This window comes from Pleurodeles waltl, chromosome 1_2, assembly GCF_031143425.1.
Source record: "Pleurodeles waltl isolate 20211129_DDA chromosome 1_2, aPleWal1.hap1.20221129, whole genome shotgun sequence".
In the NCBI taxonomy this organism is placed as follows: domain Eukaryota; kingdom Metazoa; phylum Chordata; class Amphibia; order Caudata; family Salamandridae; genus Pleurodeles; species Pleurodeles waltl.
The window spans coordinates 706,607,863-706,626,113 of NC_090437.1; the positions used below are offsets into that span (position 1 = coordinate 706,607,863).

Consider the following 18,251-nt stretch of genomic DNA (forward strand, 5'->3'; position numbering starts at 1 on the left):
AGTATCCCTTATACTTCCCTGATACTGGATTTAAATGTTGTTCCACTTCAGACTGCTCTCATATCTAATAGTCATTGATAACATATACTTCTACTGACAGAGTCCTCACCTTTGAATATCTCCTGGTACCAGTCTGGGAAACTTTCTACCGAGCAGTGCTCTTTCACTCTGCTAGGTTGCACTGTGTGGCCCGCTTTGACTCCACCCTGCCTGGAAGTGTCAAAGTGGAGCTGCATATAAGTGCTGCCTCTGCACGCTGACATCAGTTCCTTTCTTTCGTGCCTTCTGAAACGGATCCGGAGCTATGCTCCCAACGTAGTCATTTTTTTCCAAAGACTCAGAAAATTTTGCTACCGCTCTATGGAACCAAGTCCCCACCCATAATGACTAGTTTCAAGACATTCTGCAACTGCAGGAAGCTAATGTCTGTCATAAACCCACACGAGGTATTACTTTAATGACTTGGAAACAAAATTAGTGAAGCACACCGAGAGACCCAATGTATCAAAGGGTTTACAGACAAATGATGTCTTGTAAGTAGAATCATAAACTGAAATATCCAAATACGTGCTTCTAGTGGTGTTGGTAACAGTGCCATCAAACAATCAATACATATACACAGCACATACAAAAAAGTGAGTGGAAAAACAAACATACAAAAAAGAGAATGATTTTTATATATAAATCTCACATAAGACTACATCAATATACATCCATCATACTAATAATACAAAAAATACATAAGTAAGTATAAAATCCAAAAGCCATCAGCCGACACGTGTTTCGTCCACACCGGACTTCTTCAAGGCTTGAATAATCGAAATGGCACACGGCCTCTAGGTGTTACCAACACCACTAGGAGCACGTATTTGGATATTTCAGTTTGATTCTTTCTTGTCAATTCTACTTACAATATAACATTTGTCTGTAAACCCTTTGATACACTAGGTCTCTCGGTGTGCTCCACTAATTTTGTTTTCTGTTTACTGTATGCTACCGGTTTACTTTTTAGTAATCCAGTATTTTACATATCATGGCAACGATATGTTTTAGTGTATGAGCACCACAAATATGTTTGTGAATAGACTGTTTGAATGTGCATTTATTTCAATAATTTGAGTTGCCAATTTTTCATTTCTTTAATGACTTGGCTCGGGCCATATGAAAAGTACACACTATGCACCAAAAGGCGATCTGATGTCAGGAGGCATAAGCCGCACTCCTGATCCAAATCACGAGTCCTGTTCCTGTTACTGCTTAACTTCGCACTTATCTGCTAAGAACAAACACAAGATAGTGAAGTGGAACTTAACCCCATCCCACCACTCTGACTCCAAAGAGAAGGTGTGAAAGCTTCTACATGTTAGTCACACCCCTTCAAGGTCTACTGCCAAAGGACAGATTTCTCAGCAGATTCCAGTGTGTCTCAAATTTCCTGGGCCTTTATCTATCCTCAGACAGATCGAGTCCTTTAAGGAGACCATGCTGCAAATTTGAGATGCCCCACAGAACCAAAGGCGCCTCTAGTCAGGTAACCACTGCCTGTTCCATCCTTGGCACCATCTATCCCATTGTGTCCATTACCGGGTACGTACCAACTCAGGTACAGCCTTCTGCTTTGACCATGAAGTCCATGCTGGTCTCTCCTACATCTGCGATGGAAGAGGATCTGATGCAGGTACCAATGTCTGACCCTAAACTAGCTTCAGTTCAAGCCCTCTTTTTAGCCAGCAACGGAAGAGAGTACCTCATTTGTGACGATGGGCTGGGAGAACAGCTGAGGCATCCAGCTACCATCTAAGACCAAAACAAGTGTTATAACAGATTTTACAACCTGGGCCAGCTACATCTGAGTTCTTTTTCCCTTTAACAGTGCTCTCTGATACTTTCCTGACCACAAAATCCTTGCTCTTGCCCATCAATTACTAGGTATGTGGCCAGATGTTGCAGACTGACACCTGGTGACCCAGATTTTTGGACAAAATACCCACCACTCCAGAGAGCCTTATCATGCAGGCCTAGGCCAGTACAGTGAATCCTAACTCCTTCCTAGGGCTGTATTTGCTCCAGTGATTGCAGGAGGGGTCCACTGGGACTTTTTTTTTTATGACTGGTACTTATTTTGTTAATTCAGACCCAGAGAAAGAGAAAATGGGGAAGGAAGGAGTAGGAGTAAGATGGAAAAACAGTGACAAAGAGAGAAAGCAGGAAATAAAATAACCTTGAAGAGTGTGATGAAGGAGCAGGGATTGTCTCTGGAGCCTTTTGGGCCTATTTGGCCCAGACTATTCATGACGGACAGATGAGACCAAGTAGGTTATCCTACCAGGTATATATATTACAAATTGCCAATGGGAAAGCAGTTGATACTAGGGTTGTACTTCATCATGAGTGGATGTGTTCCACAGAATTCTCCAGCAGTGTACCAACCTCCTTCATGGATATGCCCTTTAATGGATTCAACATTTTCAGTGAAAAGCCAGACACCTCAATGGACCGCTTTCACATTGGAGCTATGACATGCCTTATGGCACTGTTGATCCCTGCAAAACAGATTCTGCATCAGTTCTGGAAGTTTAAAGGTTTTTTGGAGAACTGGTGTATAGACAGAGACTGCCTCCCAATCAGTAAAGCAGACACCCCGGTCCTTTAGATGCCTTGGACATAGTTCTGGCAGGTAGTATGCAGGTACTAGTCTTCCAGTTCCTCTTGTCCTCCTACAGAATTTACCAAACTACTTTAGTTTAACCTTAGTGGTGCATGCCTAACTGGGGGGGTGATGAAATTCGATATTTCCTCCCAGGTTGGCGATCCATGAAGTGAGACAGGTTAGCCTTACAGATCATTTCAAATGTCTATGGCCTGTCTTTTCTTTCTGCGCCACCTACTATTCCTCCCACACCAGAGTAGATTTCAGACAAGCACTTTTCCATTCTCTTACAGGAAGTGCAGTTGTTGCTCTCCAGACGTACCATTGAGAGGATTCCAAACTTGGAAAGAGCAAGGGGTAGTAATTCTCAATGTTTCCTTGCTCTCAAAAGAACGTTTGGGAGCTTCAAGCCTCTTTTCTGCCTCAGAATGCCACACTTGGGAAAGACCAATTTAAAATGATTACATTCTGGCCTAGACCCTGTCTGCTCTGGACTGTGGTGACTAGATGGCCTTCTTAGACCTGCAAAATGTAAATTGTCATATTCCCATCCTGCAGTCTCTCATATCTTTGCTTCACAATATACCAGGAGAATTTTCAGTTAGCTGTGTTCATGGTAGACCTCACCAGTGCCCCTTAGATGTTCACAAAAGTGATGGTCGCTGCCCAACTTCGGAGGTCCAGGATACCAGTATTCCGATGTCTCAATGACTGGTTGTTGTAAGCAGGAACATTTTGACATCATTGACCTTCACTATCAACAAGCCAAAGTCCCACCTGATCCTGTGCTGAGGCTTCCATTTATTGAAATAGTCCCGGGCACAGTGGAGTTTAGGAATTTCCCTCTGCTGCAATGAGTCCAGGACATTTGGGTAATGATGAAGATGGATCTGACTTGTTTCTGCTAAGAACAGCTCTAAGGCTTCTCTGCCTTTAAGCTTCCTGCAACCTCCTCGTCATCTGTACCAGGTGCACTTGTTTCCTCTGCCACAGAATTTGAAGTTCAGATGGGCCCCGTATCATGGCAGTCTGACTGTTGCTATCTAGGTCACGATGGATACAGCTTGAAATAAGCAGCAGTGGCTGCTTGAACACAGTTAGTCCAGCAGCAAGGCCTCCTCACTTCCTTAGCCATAGCTGGTGGTGGTGGTGGTGGTGGCAGACACATTGCAACTAGGTTGTGGAGGGCATCTGGGGAGGTGAAAATAAGGGGTCTATGGTGGTTGGCCAGCTCAAACTCAATCTGCCAGAGTTGCGGACCATTCATGTGGGTCTCAAGGCCTTTCTGTCATTCATCAAAGGGAGGTTGGTACACCTTACTGACAATACCACTCCTGTGTGCCACTGCAACAAACAGGATGGTGTGTGGTCCTGTGCTAGGAGGTTCTGCATCCCTAGGGTGTATGGAGCCAGGGCATTGTCCTTATTGCAAAGCACTGGCATGGGTCCATGAATGCCGGAGTGGACAAATTGATCAGGTATCTCCTGGTGGATCACAAGTTGCTCATACATCCCAATGTACTTCCTACAGTGTCTTCCTACAGTCTGGAGAACCCAGGCAATAGATCTTTTCACCACTGTTCTGCAATGTGCAGTGTTGAAAGTTTTGCTCTTAGAAGTTTCCACTAGAACATTCATTAGAAGATGTGTTCCGGCTGGAATGGAACATGGAACTTTTGTATGCCTTCACACCACTACTTATCCTATGCCAAGTTCTGAGGAAGATCAAGAACGACTGTACCCAAATCATACTAATGGCTCAGGGCTGGGCAAGGAGTGTTTTACCCAAACCTTTTGGACACAAGTCTTTCCTCCGATCAGGCTTCTGCTTTGTGAGTACCTGCTCTCATGGCAGCAGGGCAGGGTCCTCAACTGACTCTACACAATCCTCACTTACAGGCATGGAGATTATGCAGCGACAACTGACTGCTTTTAATCTACTGCATGAAGTTGTTACCATCCATGCAACCAGGCATCCTTTCACGAGATCCATATATGCTGGGACAAATTTGTGGCTTTCGTAAAATTGTCCCCTTTTAAGCAAAGCTGATGGACATCCTTTTGCTTGTTTTATCTTTGGCCCTGGAGGGTCTTGGAGTGTTTGTTGGCCCTTTTGGCCTTTCTACTTTTCCCGGGCCACCCATCTTTGTTTAAATCACCTGTTGAGATTTATTAGAGGTTTGACACACGTTACCTCCAAAACCATTTGAGATGACACAGTGGGACCTTAACTTGGTCTTGTCATTTCTCATGAGTATGCCTTATAATCCGGTGCATAGCTGCTCGGTTTGTCTACTGATTTTAAAGACATCTTCCTCATTGTGATTATATCAGCACTGTCACAAGTGAACTTCAGCCACTTTCAGTACAGCCACCCAGCACCAATGTTTTCCCAGATGGGAACTCGGTGCAGGTGCCTTGAGTGGCATTCTTGCCAAAGATTGTTACTCCCATTCACATTGGGCAATTCCTTGGCTCTGCCTGAGGTCTTTGTGCCACTCACATCACATCTTGAAGGAAGAGATTAGGCTGCACCAGATGGACCCAAGAGGGTTTTAAGCTTTTACCTTGATCATACCTAGGACTGTTGAGTGGATGTTGAACCCTGTCATGATGGATAATCCTCTGCATCAAGATCATATATGCACTGGACAAGAAGTAGCCTCCGGAAGATCTGAGAGCTTATTACACTGGGCTAAGGTGCTACCATTGTTGACTTCACAGAGTACCAGTCCTTGCCATTTGCCAGGCTGCAATGTGGGTGTCAAGGCACACCTTTACAAAGAACTGCTGCCTAGTAAGCCAGGTCTGCGTGATAGGCATTTCACCTGCTCGGTGCTACAAAACTATTTCACTGAAGCTGCTCCACAGACCCTCCACTTGGAAAAGTACTGCTTTGGTATATATTCTTAGGTGAGAAATCTGTGATTAGAAGTGTCCATCGGAGCAGCAAATTACTTAACTTTGGTAATGCTCTTGCGTTCCTTACCACTTTCCCACCTCCCTATTCTGTAAGTGGGAAAAGACCAGAAACTGCCTATAGTGTGCAGAGGCAGGTCTTATATATGGCTCAGCTTCCCTACGACAAGTCTGTCGTGAAGCTCAGTGCTGCCACTTATCTGTTCACTGTAGCACTGCTATGGAAAAAGTATGTGTCCAGTCCGGCACCTGGGGTTATTTTAAGGTGAGGGGCCTGTGATTAGATATGGTATCCACCAGAAAGAGCGTTACTGAAGGTGAGTAATTTGTTCTACTGGTCTGAACAAAAGTATAACATGTCTTAATTTAATTATTGAAGAATTTTACTGACCCTTCACAGCTTTGCTACATATTTCGTAGCATATGGCTTTTTCACTTGCTAAACTGGCCTTAGTGATTGGGTGGCATGCTCCAAGGAATGTCCCCGTCTGAGGCCACTGAATAACTGTTTTCAGATGGGTCATGTTCCTCTGTTCACACCAGTGTCCTCTTACCTGTTCCTTTATCTCTTCTGAACATTTCACTGTTTTAATGTCTGCACACTTCATATTTTCATGTCTACATCTCTCTCCTGCCAGATGAGTACATTATATATTTCACTGTTTTTGCATTAACATTTTGGCAGTTGTCCTTTATCAGTGTTTGTGTCCTGTGTCTGGAGGATGATGCTAAAATAGTTGAGTAGTGTTATAGGTTATGTTCCTAGATGGTCTCACAACTTGCTGTCATTAATTTTTTACTATGGCATTCTTATGTTATTGCAGGGTCCCTGAACAGAATGAGTCTTCGCACTTCTGTACAGAATTTGAAAGACCTGAGCTTAGAGCTAACAGACTACGAACCTGGTACCCAACAGGAAATGTTGATGTTTGCAAAAACGACCAAAAGCCTGCAAGTTTACCTATGCATGCAGAAACAGGTTTGTGTTTTAGGTTATGCATTAGCATTTGATGTGCTGGAGTGCAGTATAATTCTAACTAATAGTCTGCATAGCCATGCAATAGACGTATTCTGTACCTTGCTCATATTTCACTAACAATTGTTTTATAGGGGGGTAAAGTACAATATATCATAGTGAACTCTTTACCAAGTACAATAAAGTTATCTCTACAATGTGAAACCACATTTCAGACGGGTACAAGCAAAAATGGGTGAAGTGGTGAATTATATACATAGTTGCACAAGTTCAGTCGTGCTAACGTTGCTTAGGTGATGTTTTATGGTAAGCAGCGAGGGAGCAGAGGGGCATGTTAGCATCACATATGCTTATTTATGGATTTCTATTTAATAATAAAGCAAAGCCCCTTTTTCCCTTTTTATTTTTATTTTATATGCGTAAGGTGCCAGAATAATGGGTCATTCTACAGGGAGTGCAGAATTATTAGGCAAGTTGTATTTTTGAGGATTAATTTTATTATTGAACAACAACCATGTTCTCAATGAACCCAAAAAACTCATTAATATCAAAGCTGAATATTTTTGGAAGTAGTTTTTAGTTTGTTTTTAGTTTTAGCTATGTTAGGGGGATATCTGTGTGTGCAGGTGACTATTACTGTGCATAATTATTAGGCAACTTAACAAAAAAAAATATATACCCATTTCAATTATTTATTATTACCAGTGAAACCAATATAACATCTCAACATTCACAAATATACATTTCTGACATTCAAAAACAAAACAAAAACAAATCAGTGACCAATATAGCCACCTTTCTTTGCAAGGACACTCAAAAGCCTGCCATCCATGGATGCTGTCAGTTTTTTGATCTGTTCACCATCAACATTGCGTGCAGCAGCAACCACAGCCTCCCAGACACTGTTCAGAGAGGTGTACTGTTTTCCCTCCTTGTAAATCTCACATTTGATGATGGACCACAGGTTCTCAATGGGGTTCAGATCAGGTGAACAAGGAGGCCATGTCATTAGATTTCCTTCTTTTATACCCTTTCTTGCCAGCCACGCTGTGGAGTACTTGGACGCGTGTGATGGAGCATTGTCCTGCATGAAAATCATGTTTTTCTTGAAGGATGCAGACTTCTTCCTGTACCACTGCTTGAAGAAGGTGTCTTCCAGGAACTGGCAGTAGGACTGGTAGTTGAGCTTGACTCCATCCTCAACCCGAAAAGGCCCCACAAGCTCATCTTTGATGATACCAGCCCAAACCAGTACTCCACCTCCACCTTGCTGGCGTCTCAGTCAGACTGGAACTCTCTGCCCTTTACCAATCCAGCCACGGGCCCATCCATCTGGCCCATCAAGACTCACTCTCATTTCATCAGTCCATAAAACCTTAGAAAAATCAGTCTTGAGATATTTCTTGGCCCAGTCTTGACGTTTCAGCTTGTGTGTCTTGTTCAGTGGTGGTCGTCTTTCAGCCTTTCTTACCTTGGCCATGTCTCTGAGTATTGCACACCTTGTGCTTTTGGGCACTCCAGTGATGTTGCAGCTCTGAAATATGGCCAAACTGGTGGCAAGTGGCATCGTGGCAGCTGCACGCTTGACTTTTCTCAGTTCATGGGCAGTTATTTTGCGCCTTGGTTTTTCCACACGCTTCTTGCGACCCTGTTGACTATTTTGAATGAAACGCTTGATTGTTCGATGATCACGCTTCAGAAGCTTTGCAATTTTAAGAGTGCTGCATCCCTCTGCAAGATATCTCACTATTTTTGACTTTTCTGAGCCTGTCAAGTCCTTCTTTTGACCCATTTTGCCAAAGGAAAGGAAGTTGCCTAATAATTATGCACACCTGATATAGGGTGTTGATGTCATTAGACCACACCCCTTCTCATTACAGAGATGCACATCACCTAATATGCTTAATTGGTAGTAGGCTTTCGAGCCTATACAGCTTGGAGTAAGACAACATGCATAAAGAGGATGATGTGGTCAAAATACTCATTTGCCTAATAATTCTGCACTCCCTGTATTATCAATAACAAAATATCAATACTGCTGAGTCATGTACTAACTTAAATATAGGCATGCATTTTCTTTATTGTGATTTTTTTTTTTTTTTTTTTGCAATACTTGTATAGCTTGGACTAAGCGAATTGTATTTAAAGGTTGCACACTTGAAAGCAAAAATACATAACAGGCAGATGAAGCGCAGCAATGGTAGAAGGATACATGGCATTTAAGTTTGAGGAGTAACTGCATGGAGTTAAATCTACTTGATACAGCTTTTCAGCAGGTTTTCTTTTAATATGTTGTTGTTGCAAAGGAAACCACACAAACACAGTATCACTTAAACCTGTGTTACAGTCCCTTAATTGATGCCTTATCGGACTGGCGCTTTGACACAAATGCTATAAACAGTTCAGAAAGAACCAAAGTAGCATAATGTCATCTTGGAGAGTCTGCCAGCGGCCAAATTGCCCATGCAAATTAAAGATGTGAGCATCTGAAGTCTAAAAGATATTTGGTTTATAGAGAAACAACCATGATGTATGTCAGGTTGTATGACCAAAGAAGGATTACTAGGCATGAGAAAATAATTGTTTCAAGAAGATGCATTCATAATAAGCGCCAGCCAGAGTTTTTGTGAACAATGAAGATTGACATGAGTGTATGGAGGTTTGGAATGGCTGTCCATTCCTTTATTAATTCCAACAATTAGATATTTTCTTTGCCCAGCCAATATTCTGTGATATTGGTGCTCAGCGTTGTAGTGACTTTATGGTTTTACATTGCATGAATACCCTTGTAATGAGCGCTCTGTAATTTGGGGGGCACATCTAGTAGATTTCCCAAATCCCCACAGGTAACTGTAGTCTTTGCTGAAAATAGGAAAACTCACAGATGTTTCTCACCCCTACCACTAAGTTTGCACTAGGATGTGTGTAATCAGATAAACCAGTCAAGGAATTTCTTATTTCCAGAGGTGATAAAGTCACTAATGTCCCTAGAGGTGTGATATTGCGAAATGCCTCCCCACGCCCCCAAATCAAGTTGTACAGACGTTGGTATTTTATGATTATAATTTTGTATGTGCTATTTTTCAATAAATTATGAGAACATTATCACCATAATGATTAATAATTCTGCAATTAAAAATGAATGACAACTAAATACAACCCAAACATGGTTCATCATCACACATCCCTAACCTGTTTGTCTGTATTTAATAGTTTGTCTTTTTGCAATATTTACTAGTTAATTGTTAGGCTTTCCTGCATGCAGTTTCTATTGTTTGTGTATTGTGGTCAGATTTTATCACTATTATAAATACATATTAAAAATCAGTGGTTTTCAATGTTTACTCATAATTGCTCTGTAAAAAATATTGGGATGGTGTTTTTCTAGCTCTTGTGCAGAATTTGGCTTTCTTTTACCTCTTTCCTCGTTCATTCCTATTGTCAATACTTCCCTCATTCTTTCCGGTTCCTGTTTCCCTTCTGCGGACCTGTTCCCTTAACTTGGTATTATAAGTAACTTTTTATATTTCCCTCACCTCTGTCTGCCTCATAACCCAGAACTCTGACTCCTCTTTCCAGCAGTCCTCCCTCCACTCCTGAGAATGATGTGCATGGACTGAGATATGTTTGTATCACAACATTTTGATTGTAGCAGGTAAAAGATAAACAGTGAGCATCTAAAACCCCTTCCTACTGCTCTTTTCTTCATACAAATATCAAAGTTTGACTGAATAAAGATTTTCTCCTAGAACAAGAGAGATATATTGTGGAGTGCTGCCAGACCTTTGCCCCCTCAGGTGCTGAGCCTTTTTTGGCTATTTTGGGTAATTTGTGCTTAGTCCCTCATACCTTTTTGCCTACATAGCTACCCATGCCAAATTTGTGGCCTTTTATTTCCAACATCCTAGGGATTTTAGAGGTACCCAGAGTTTGTGGGCTCCCCTGAAGGAGACCAAGAAGTTAGTCAAAATACAGCTAAAAGTTTGTTTTGAAAAAAAAACAATGGGAAAAAAGTGCTGCAGAAGAAAGCATGTGGTTCTTTTCCCTGAAAATGGCATCAACAAAGGGTTTGCTGTGCTAAACGCACCATATTCTCAGCTTTCAGGAACAGGCAGACTTAAATCAGAAAAACACATTTTTCAACACAATTTTGGGACGTATCCCATTTTTACTAATTTTTTGTGCTTTCAGCTTCCTTCCAGAAATGGGTGTGAAACCAATGCAGGGTTCCGGACAGCTAAACATTTCTGAAAAGTAGACAAACTTCTGAATTCAGTAATGGGTCATTTGTGTATATCTTTCAAGGTTTTCCTACAGAAAGTAACAGCTAAAATAAAATAAAAAATATTGAAATTGAAGTGAAAAAAGAGCCATTTCTGTCCGTTTTCATCTATAACTTTTTCCAGCTATAGCAGATTTTTTAAAACAATATACCGTTACGTCTGCTGGACTCTTCTGGTTGCGGGGATATATAGGGCATGTAGGTTCATCAAGAACCCTAGGTACCCAGAGCCAATAAATGAGCTGCACCCTGCAATGGTTTTCATTGTATACCAAGTAAACAGCAATTCATTTGGTGAAATATAAAAAGTGGTATCAAGCAAACCTTTGTATTTCCAAAATGGGCACAAGATAAGGTGTTAAGAAGCAGTGGTTATTTGCACATCTCTGAATTCCAGGGTCCCCAAACAAGCACGTGAATTACAGGGTATTTCTCAAATAGACCTCTTTTTTTATACACTGTCTTACATTTGGAAGGAAAAAATGTAGACACAGACAAGGGGCAATAGCACTTGTTCTTCTTTTTAGTGTTCCCCCAAGTCTCCCGATAACAATTATACCTCACTTGTGTGGTTAAGCCTAGTGCCTGCGACAGGAAACGCCCCAAAACGAAACATGGACATCACATTTTCACATTGAAAACTGACCTGTTTTTTGCATAGGGCTGAGCTGTGGATTTTGGCCTCTAGCTCATCCGGCACCTAGGAAAACCTAGAAAACCTGTACATTTCTGAAAACTAGACACCTAGGGGAACTCAGGATGGGTTAACTTGTGGCGCTCTCACCAGGTTGTGTTACCCAGAATCCTTAGCAAACCTCAAAATTTGGCAAAAACACTTTTTCATCATATTTCGGTGCTCCAAAGTTCTGGAATCTGAGGGGAGCCACAAACTTCCTTCTACCCAGTATTCCCCCACATCTTACGATAAAAATAGTACCTCACTTGTGTGGGTAGGCCTAGTGCCCGCAACAAGAAATGGCCTAAAACACTATGTGGACACATCCAAATTATCAATCACCTGTTTTTGCAAGGGGGGCACCTGCATTTTTGGTCCTGGGGTCAGCAGCCATCTAGGGAAACCTACCAAACCCAGATATTTCTGAAAAATAGACACCTGAGGGAGTCCGGGCAGGTGTAACTTGCGTGGATCCCCCAGTGTTTTCTTAACCAGAATCCTCAGCAAACCTCAAATTTAGTTTTTTTTAAATCTCATTTTCCCCACATTCTGTGTGGGAGCACCGCACCAGCACAAATTTCCTACCACCCAATGCTCCCCTCAGTCTCCTGATAAAAATAATACCTAACTTGAGTGCCTGTGACAGGGAAGAGCCAAAAACATGTCAAAATTGAGGGGGAACCAAAGCGGGTCCAAAAGGACAGTTAAAAAAAAAAAAAAAAAAACGTTTTTAGGATGACAAGTGGGGCGGAATTTTTATCAATACATGCGACAATGCTAGTTGGTAGGAATTTTATGGATTCCTGCAGATTCCGGAGGTTCATAAAACAAATGTGGGGAAAATGTGTGATTTCAAGCAAAGTTGGAGGTTTGCAGGGCATTGTGGGTAAGAAAATGGTGCGGTGTGCAGGTGAAGCACACCACCCTGGACTCACCCAGATGTTTAGTTTTCAGATGTGTCTAGGTCTCGTACATTTTTGTACATGGCAGCGTCCCAAAGTCCAAAAAGTGCAGCCCTCACCATTACAAGTGGGCCGATTTTGAGAGTTAGCCAAGCTCTCATGGCCCAAATGTAAAACCAAAACCCAAAATAATTAAATGTCCTCTTGCTTGCTGTTGAGATGATATCTTTTAGTTGGGGTGGGAGAGAGCTGAATGACTGTTACCCCCTTTAGTGTTTGGGGTGGGGCTTTGACCATGTCCATACTGGTTGATAGCCACCCCCCACAATTTCTTTTTTTTCTCTTTTTTTTTAATTCCCTGGCATCTAGTAGGCCTTCTGCCCCCACCCCCAAGTTCCCCCCCACACTCCCCCCTGGGAGTGGATTGGGAGTAATTGCCACATCTGCCCACCAGTGGGCAGAAAAAATGTGTCCCCATTTATTTGGGGTGGGGGTATGACTACCAGGGGAGTGACCCTTGCCTAAGGGGTCACTCCCCATCTGTTAAAAAATAAATTAAAAAATAAAGCCCTGGTGTCTACTGGTTTATTGGCCTAATAAAAGTGGGTCGATCTGCCCCCAAAGAGGGCAGAAAAGGCCTAAAATAAAATTGCCCCAGGGGAGCGACCCTTGTCTAAGGGGTCGCTCCCCTTGCGTGAAGTTGGCACAGAAAAAAGTCCCTGGTGTCTAGTGGTTTCTGCCCCCAAGGAGGGCAGATATGACCTAAAATTAAATCGCCTCCCAGGGAAGCGACCGTTGCCTTAGGGGTCGCTCCCCATCTGTTAAAAAAAGAAAATCCCTGGTGCCTAGTGGTTTTTGCCACTAATTAAAATAGGCCGATCTGCTTCCAAGGGGGGGGGGGGGGGGCAGAAATGGCCTAAAATAAATGTTCCCCCAGGGAGTGACCCTTGCCTAACGGGTCACTCCCCAACTGTATACATATTTTTTTTTAAAAGGCCTAATTAATATAGCCTTACAAAAAAAAGCTCCCTGGAAGCTGAGCTTCTAGCGCAATGGGACAACCTCTGATGAGGTCAGCGAGTGATCGCGTACTGACGTCATCAGACATCACTGGAGGGAGTTTGGTTGGGGGGGTCAAGGTTGAAAGGGGAAGTGATTTCCCCCTTCCATTCCTGCCCCGGGAAGGGAGGCCCATAGGGGGAATCGTTAGCGCTTCCCCCGTGGGCCAAGTGCAGGACGTAACTGTTACGTCCTTCGGCATCTGAGTGGTGCAGCCTAGGACGTAACCGTTATGTCCTGGGCACCCAAGAGGTTAAACATACTTGGCAAATGGATAGGCAGACATGCACAATGACAGTCTGAAGTGTTAATTTAGAGTGCTAGTAAGATGCTTTCTGATTGCCACTCCTCTTCTGTGTTAAGCTCAGTTGAATGCAAGTTAGGACAGTTTTGTTTTCAAACATTTTCTGAGCAGTTAACAATGTGGCTTGAGGATCCACATTTCTTCCAGATTTTGGATATTTTACTGCTAATTGACCACGTCTTCAAGTTGACAGAAAACTGTGCAAGTAATGTATAAAAAGCACATATAGTATTACTATTATTGTTACTAATATTAAATGAGTTTGAAAAGTGTGCTTATGTCCTTCCTTCACACTTTCTAAAGGAATCTGCTTTCCTTCCTCTGTTTTCAGATTGTTCTTAGAAATACAAAGATATGATATTTTAAGCCTGCTGTTAGAAGGTGATAAGTTACACTGCAGTTTGTGGGAAAAGTTAGAACAGTCTGTCCAGATGTCTGGGCACATAAGTCATAGTCAGTTTGTTTGCTAAATGAGTATTTGAGACAGAAGGCAGCAGAGAAAGCATGTTTGAGTCCTGTGTAGCTGTAGATGCACATGCTTTGCATACTCCTGCCATCTAGTTTTGGGTCCGAATGTGTGCAAGTTGTTTTTCTTCAAAGAAGTCTTTCGAGTCAGAAGGTATTGACTCCTCTTGTTGACAATGTGCATGGATATCAACTACATAGATCATGCCATATGGTTCGGTCATGTGTGCCTCTGTTTCAACTCTTTCACAGCTTGCCTTTCGGTTTGTTTAACTCATACCCTTCGTCAGGATTGTTTCGATCGCATTTTCAATCTGCCTGTTGAGTTAGGTATACATTAGCTCGGTTCACTTCATCCTCTGCCCTTGCATGGCCTCGCCCTTCAGGGCCCTCCTTGGAACTCCTTGGAAGTCCATCACATTCTTCTGAGAATGCCTAGCTGGTGATGGAATGGACACCCTTCTGTTACTGTCCGTGTTGCCAAATGAAGTATCCCTGTACCAACTAATATTTGGTCTGTAACTTGATGTTTGTCACCTGAACACTAGGAAGTGGATTGTGATACCTATAAATCCTTTCACTTGAACAAAACTCCTTGGGACCGTCAAGCACGTCACCTTGAAATGTTGTGGAGATCCATTGATGACACTCCAGACATCTTTGGTCAGGAACACGCCAGGGAAGAGAAAAGCCTCCCTCAGCCGTCTGCTGCAGTAGAAGTGTTTTCCAATTAGGGCAATTCCGGCTCAAACCTGGAGATCAATTTGGAAGTGGAGTATGTTAAACCGTCTCAACAACCCTTAAGTACAGTATCCCCTGCACCCTCCTCCCCCCCACATGTGCCCCCCACCTTGTGTTGCTCTGTCCAAGAGACACTCAGTCCCTCTAAATCCTCACTAAGAGTCCTTACGTCCAGCACTGCATTTCTGCCATAGTCGTCACCGAGCAGCTGTTTCAGTACCCTGCCTGCAGGCTCGATGCTGAAATCCAATCGATGCCTTTGGCCCAGAGTACTTTGGCCCGGAGCAACAGCCAGCACCTACTTGACCATCAGTGCAGAGTTGATCGTTGCCATCAGTGTCTCCCTTCTTGATGCAAGCAGTGTTTTGGTGCCCAAACCGATGCCTGGGGCAGATCCGAAATCCTGGAAGCAGAGTTCCAAGTCCAGTTCTGACACATCAGTGGAGCTCAAGAACAGCTGGATGTTAAACAAAAACAAATCTCCATCCAGGCTTGCACCGGGCATATCCTTGCTAAAGCTTTGACTCAGACGCGTCTACCACCACCTAAAAGAAGTCTAACTTATCAAGAGGCTCTGGAAATGCCAGTTCCTCTGAAACAGCAAAAGAGAGTTGAAAAGACCACCAGCCCTGTGTCCCTTCCCCCAGCATCACCATCAGCTTCACCTCTGCTACCTCAGTATATGCAAGACCCATTAGACCTCTCACCTCCAGGGACTCCTCACTTGGATACTGCTGGGTATGGTGGGACGCAAGATACCTTTGGGAAACCACCACATGATGACCCCAGGGGTACCTATGATGCTGATACCCCAGTGGCGAGAGATCCAGACCGATATCCTGACCACCCCTCTCCTCCTGATGACGCTACATCTTATCAAGCAGTTATAGCCAGAACTGCTGAATTACATGGAACTACAGAAAGAGCCAGTAGAAGAGGACTTCCTATTTGATACCCACTCAACCACACATTGGGCTACACACCATCTCCTTATGATAAAGGGCATACTCTGACACGTTGCAGACATATTTAAGGATCTTGTTAGAGCTACTTTTATCCTAAGTAGATAAAAATACAAGCATTCCCAATCTGATCCCATATACATTAGGGGCCAGTTACTACCAGACTCACTTGTCACTGCTCCCAAATGTGCAAACTTGCAAGGAAGTTGGGATACCCTGCCTCCTGACAAGGAGAGCAAATGTATTAATGCTGCTGGGAAGAGATTAGTGGCACAAACTGCTAATCATTTGCTCACCGCCAACTCTCAGGGCCTACTAGTGCATTACAACCATACCCACTGGGATGAAACAGAGGATCGCCTCCAGTATCTCCCAAATGAGAATATAAAATGTGGGCAAACACATGTGGCACAGGGCAAACTTATCTCCAACACCTCTAAATATGTTGTGCATTAGATGCTACTGACACTGCTGCTGGAGGATTGATACTCCAATTTTGCTCTGACCCCAGGCATGGCTATGAATTTCTGGTTTTAAGCCAGAAGTACAACTAAATGTATTTAATATGCCCTTTGACAAGGAACTTCTCTTTGGGCCATAAGTAGATGCCATGTTGGAGAAGATAAAAAAAAAAAAATACAGAGACGGCAAAAACAATGTGGGCCTTCCAGACAGCTGCTCCTCGGAGAACCTTTTACTGTCCCAGCTTTTGTGGGAGCTCAAAGGCAACCTTCTGAGACCCCTCCACCTCCTATCAACATCAGCGGGGTTAAAGTACCTCCTCAAGTGGCTACCACCATGGTTGCTACAGAAGCAGCAATGCCAAAGGTTAGAGGCAAGGGTGCCTCCCTGCGTGGAGCAAAACCTACCACCAAACTTCCCTATCCTGCCTGATCATATAACACCTGTCTGGGGCCAATTACAGGATTGTCTACCCACATGACAAGCAATTACATCAGACCAGTGGGTGTTAGCCATTATCCAACATGGCTATTGTCTGGAGTTCACTACCACAGTTTCAAACATTCCACCTCGCACTCATTATTACTGGAGCATCAAACAAACTTAGCTCAAACAAGCTCTTCTTCTCAAAGAAGCTAAAGAACCTGTCCCTCTTCAACACCAGGGCTTGGGGGTTTAGATCCCAGGCCATTCAAACAAGTACATCATGTCCTATCAGAGCACTTCCACATGGTCATTTTAGAAAATGTGATCCTCTTCTCCAACAGGGTAACTTTATGGCTACACTAGACCGAAAGGGTGCCCATTTTCACATATGAATGTACCCAGTTAATTGCAATTATTTGTGGTATGTGGTGGGCGACCATCATTGGCAGTTTGGAAAATTCCCTTTCGGGGTGGCTACTGAACCCAGAGTATTCACCAAATGCCTGGCGGTGGTAGCGGCCCATATATATGCAGACAAAAAGCCCAGGTATTTCCCTGTCTGGATGATTAGCTTATCAAAGCCAACACTCACCAACAGTGTCAACAACACATTCAAATTACAATAGATGTGCTCCACTGCTTAGGATTCACCTTCAACATTATCAAGTCTCACCTACACCCTTTACAGGTTCAGCCATACCTAGGAGCTATTCTAAACACATAAATAGGATTAGCCTATCCCTCTTCTGCAAGAAGTCAGAATTGTAAGACACTATTACCTCAATTTCAGTAAAAACAACATTGAGGACAGTCATGCGCCTCTTAGGGATGATGACATCTTGCACTGCCATAGTACCCCATGTCCGACTACATATGCGTCCGTTACAGGAATGTTTAATTCATTGTGGTGTCAGTCCTAGGGTCAGATAGACGATCAGTGTTGATAAACCACCCAACTCCTCACTCTCTGCTCTGAAGCTCTAACAGGCCGGTATCACACCTATAACCATATACCAAGTCTCTCAGCTTGGTGATCTGGCACCTGAGGTCATAGAGTTTGGTTATCTCAAGCTACCACCTGAGTGTACGACCATTGTTGAAGAGGCCCGTAGGCCAACCACCCGAGCATGCTGTGCTGCAAAATGGAAAAGGTTTGTCTGTTATTGTCATTCAAAACAAATTGATAATTCAAAAAAATCTGGCCTGGTATTCACGTCCATAAGATTACATCTGGATGCGGTGGCTGTGTAGGAAAGTTTCTCTTTTGACATTGTCATCCCCCCCCCCCATACCCCTCCCTACCACCAAAAAACCCCCAAAAAACACACACACTTTTTTTGCTCGAAAGTGCACTGAGTCCCTGCTAAACAAGTCCCCAATGCCAGATCTTGTTCCCCAAAACTACATAGTCGTTTTTGCCAATTGGC

General features: G+C 43.2%; 1 protein-coding gene across 3 annotated transcripts in view; it reads left to right on the forward strand.

Moving 5' to 3' along the window:
* Window positions 1-18,251, forward strand: part of TMEM131L (transmembrane 131 like) — a 522,596-nt gene that overhangs the window by 423,268 nt on the left and 81,077 nt on the right. For all 3 annotated transcript variants that reach the window (XM_069242819.1, XM_069242836.1, XM_069242829.1), the window contains exon 28: window positions 6,394-6,548. In XM_069242819.1, coding sequence (XP_069098920.1) covers window positions 6,394-6,548 — 155 coding nt within the window. The remainder of the gene's footprint in view (window positions 1-6,393; window positions 6,549-18,251) is intronic.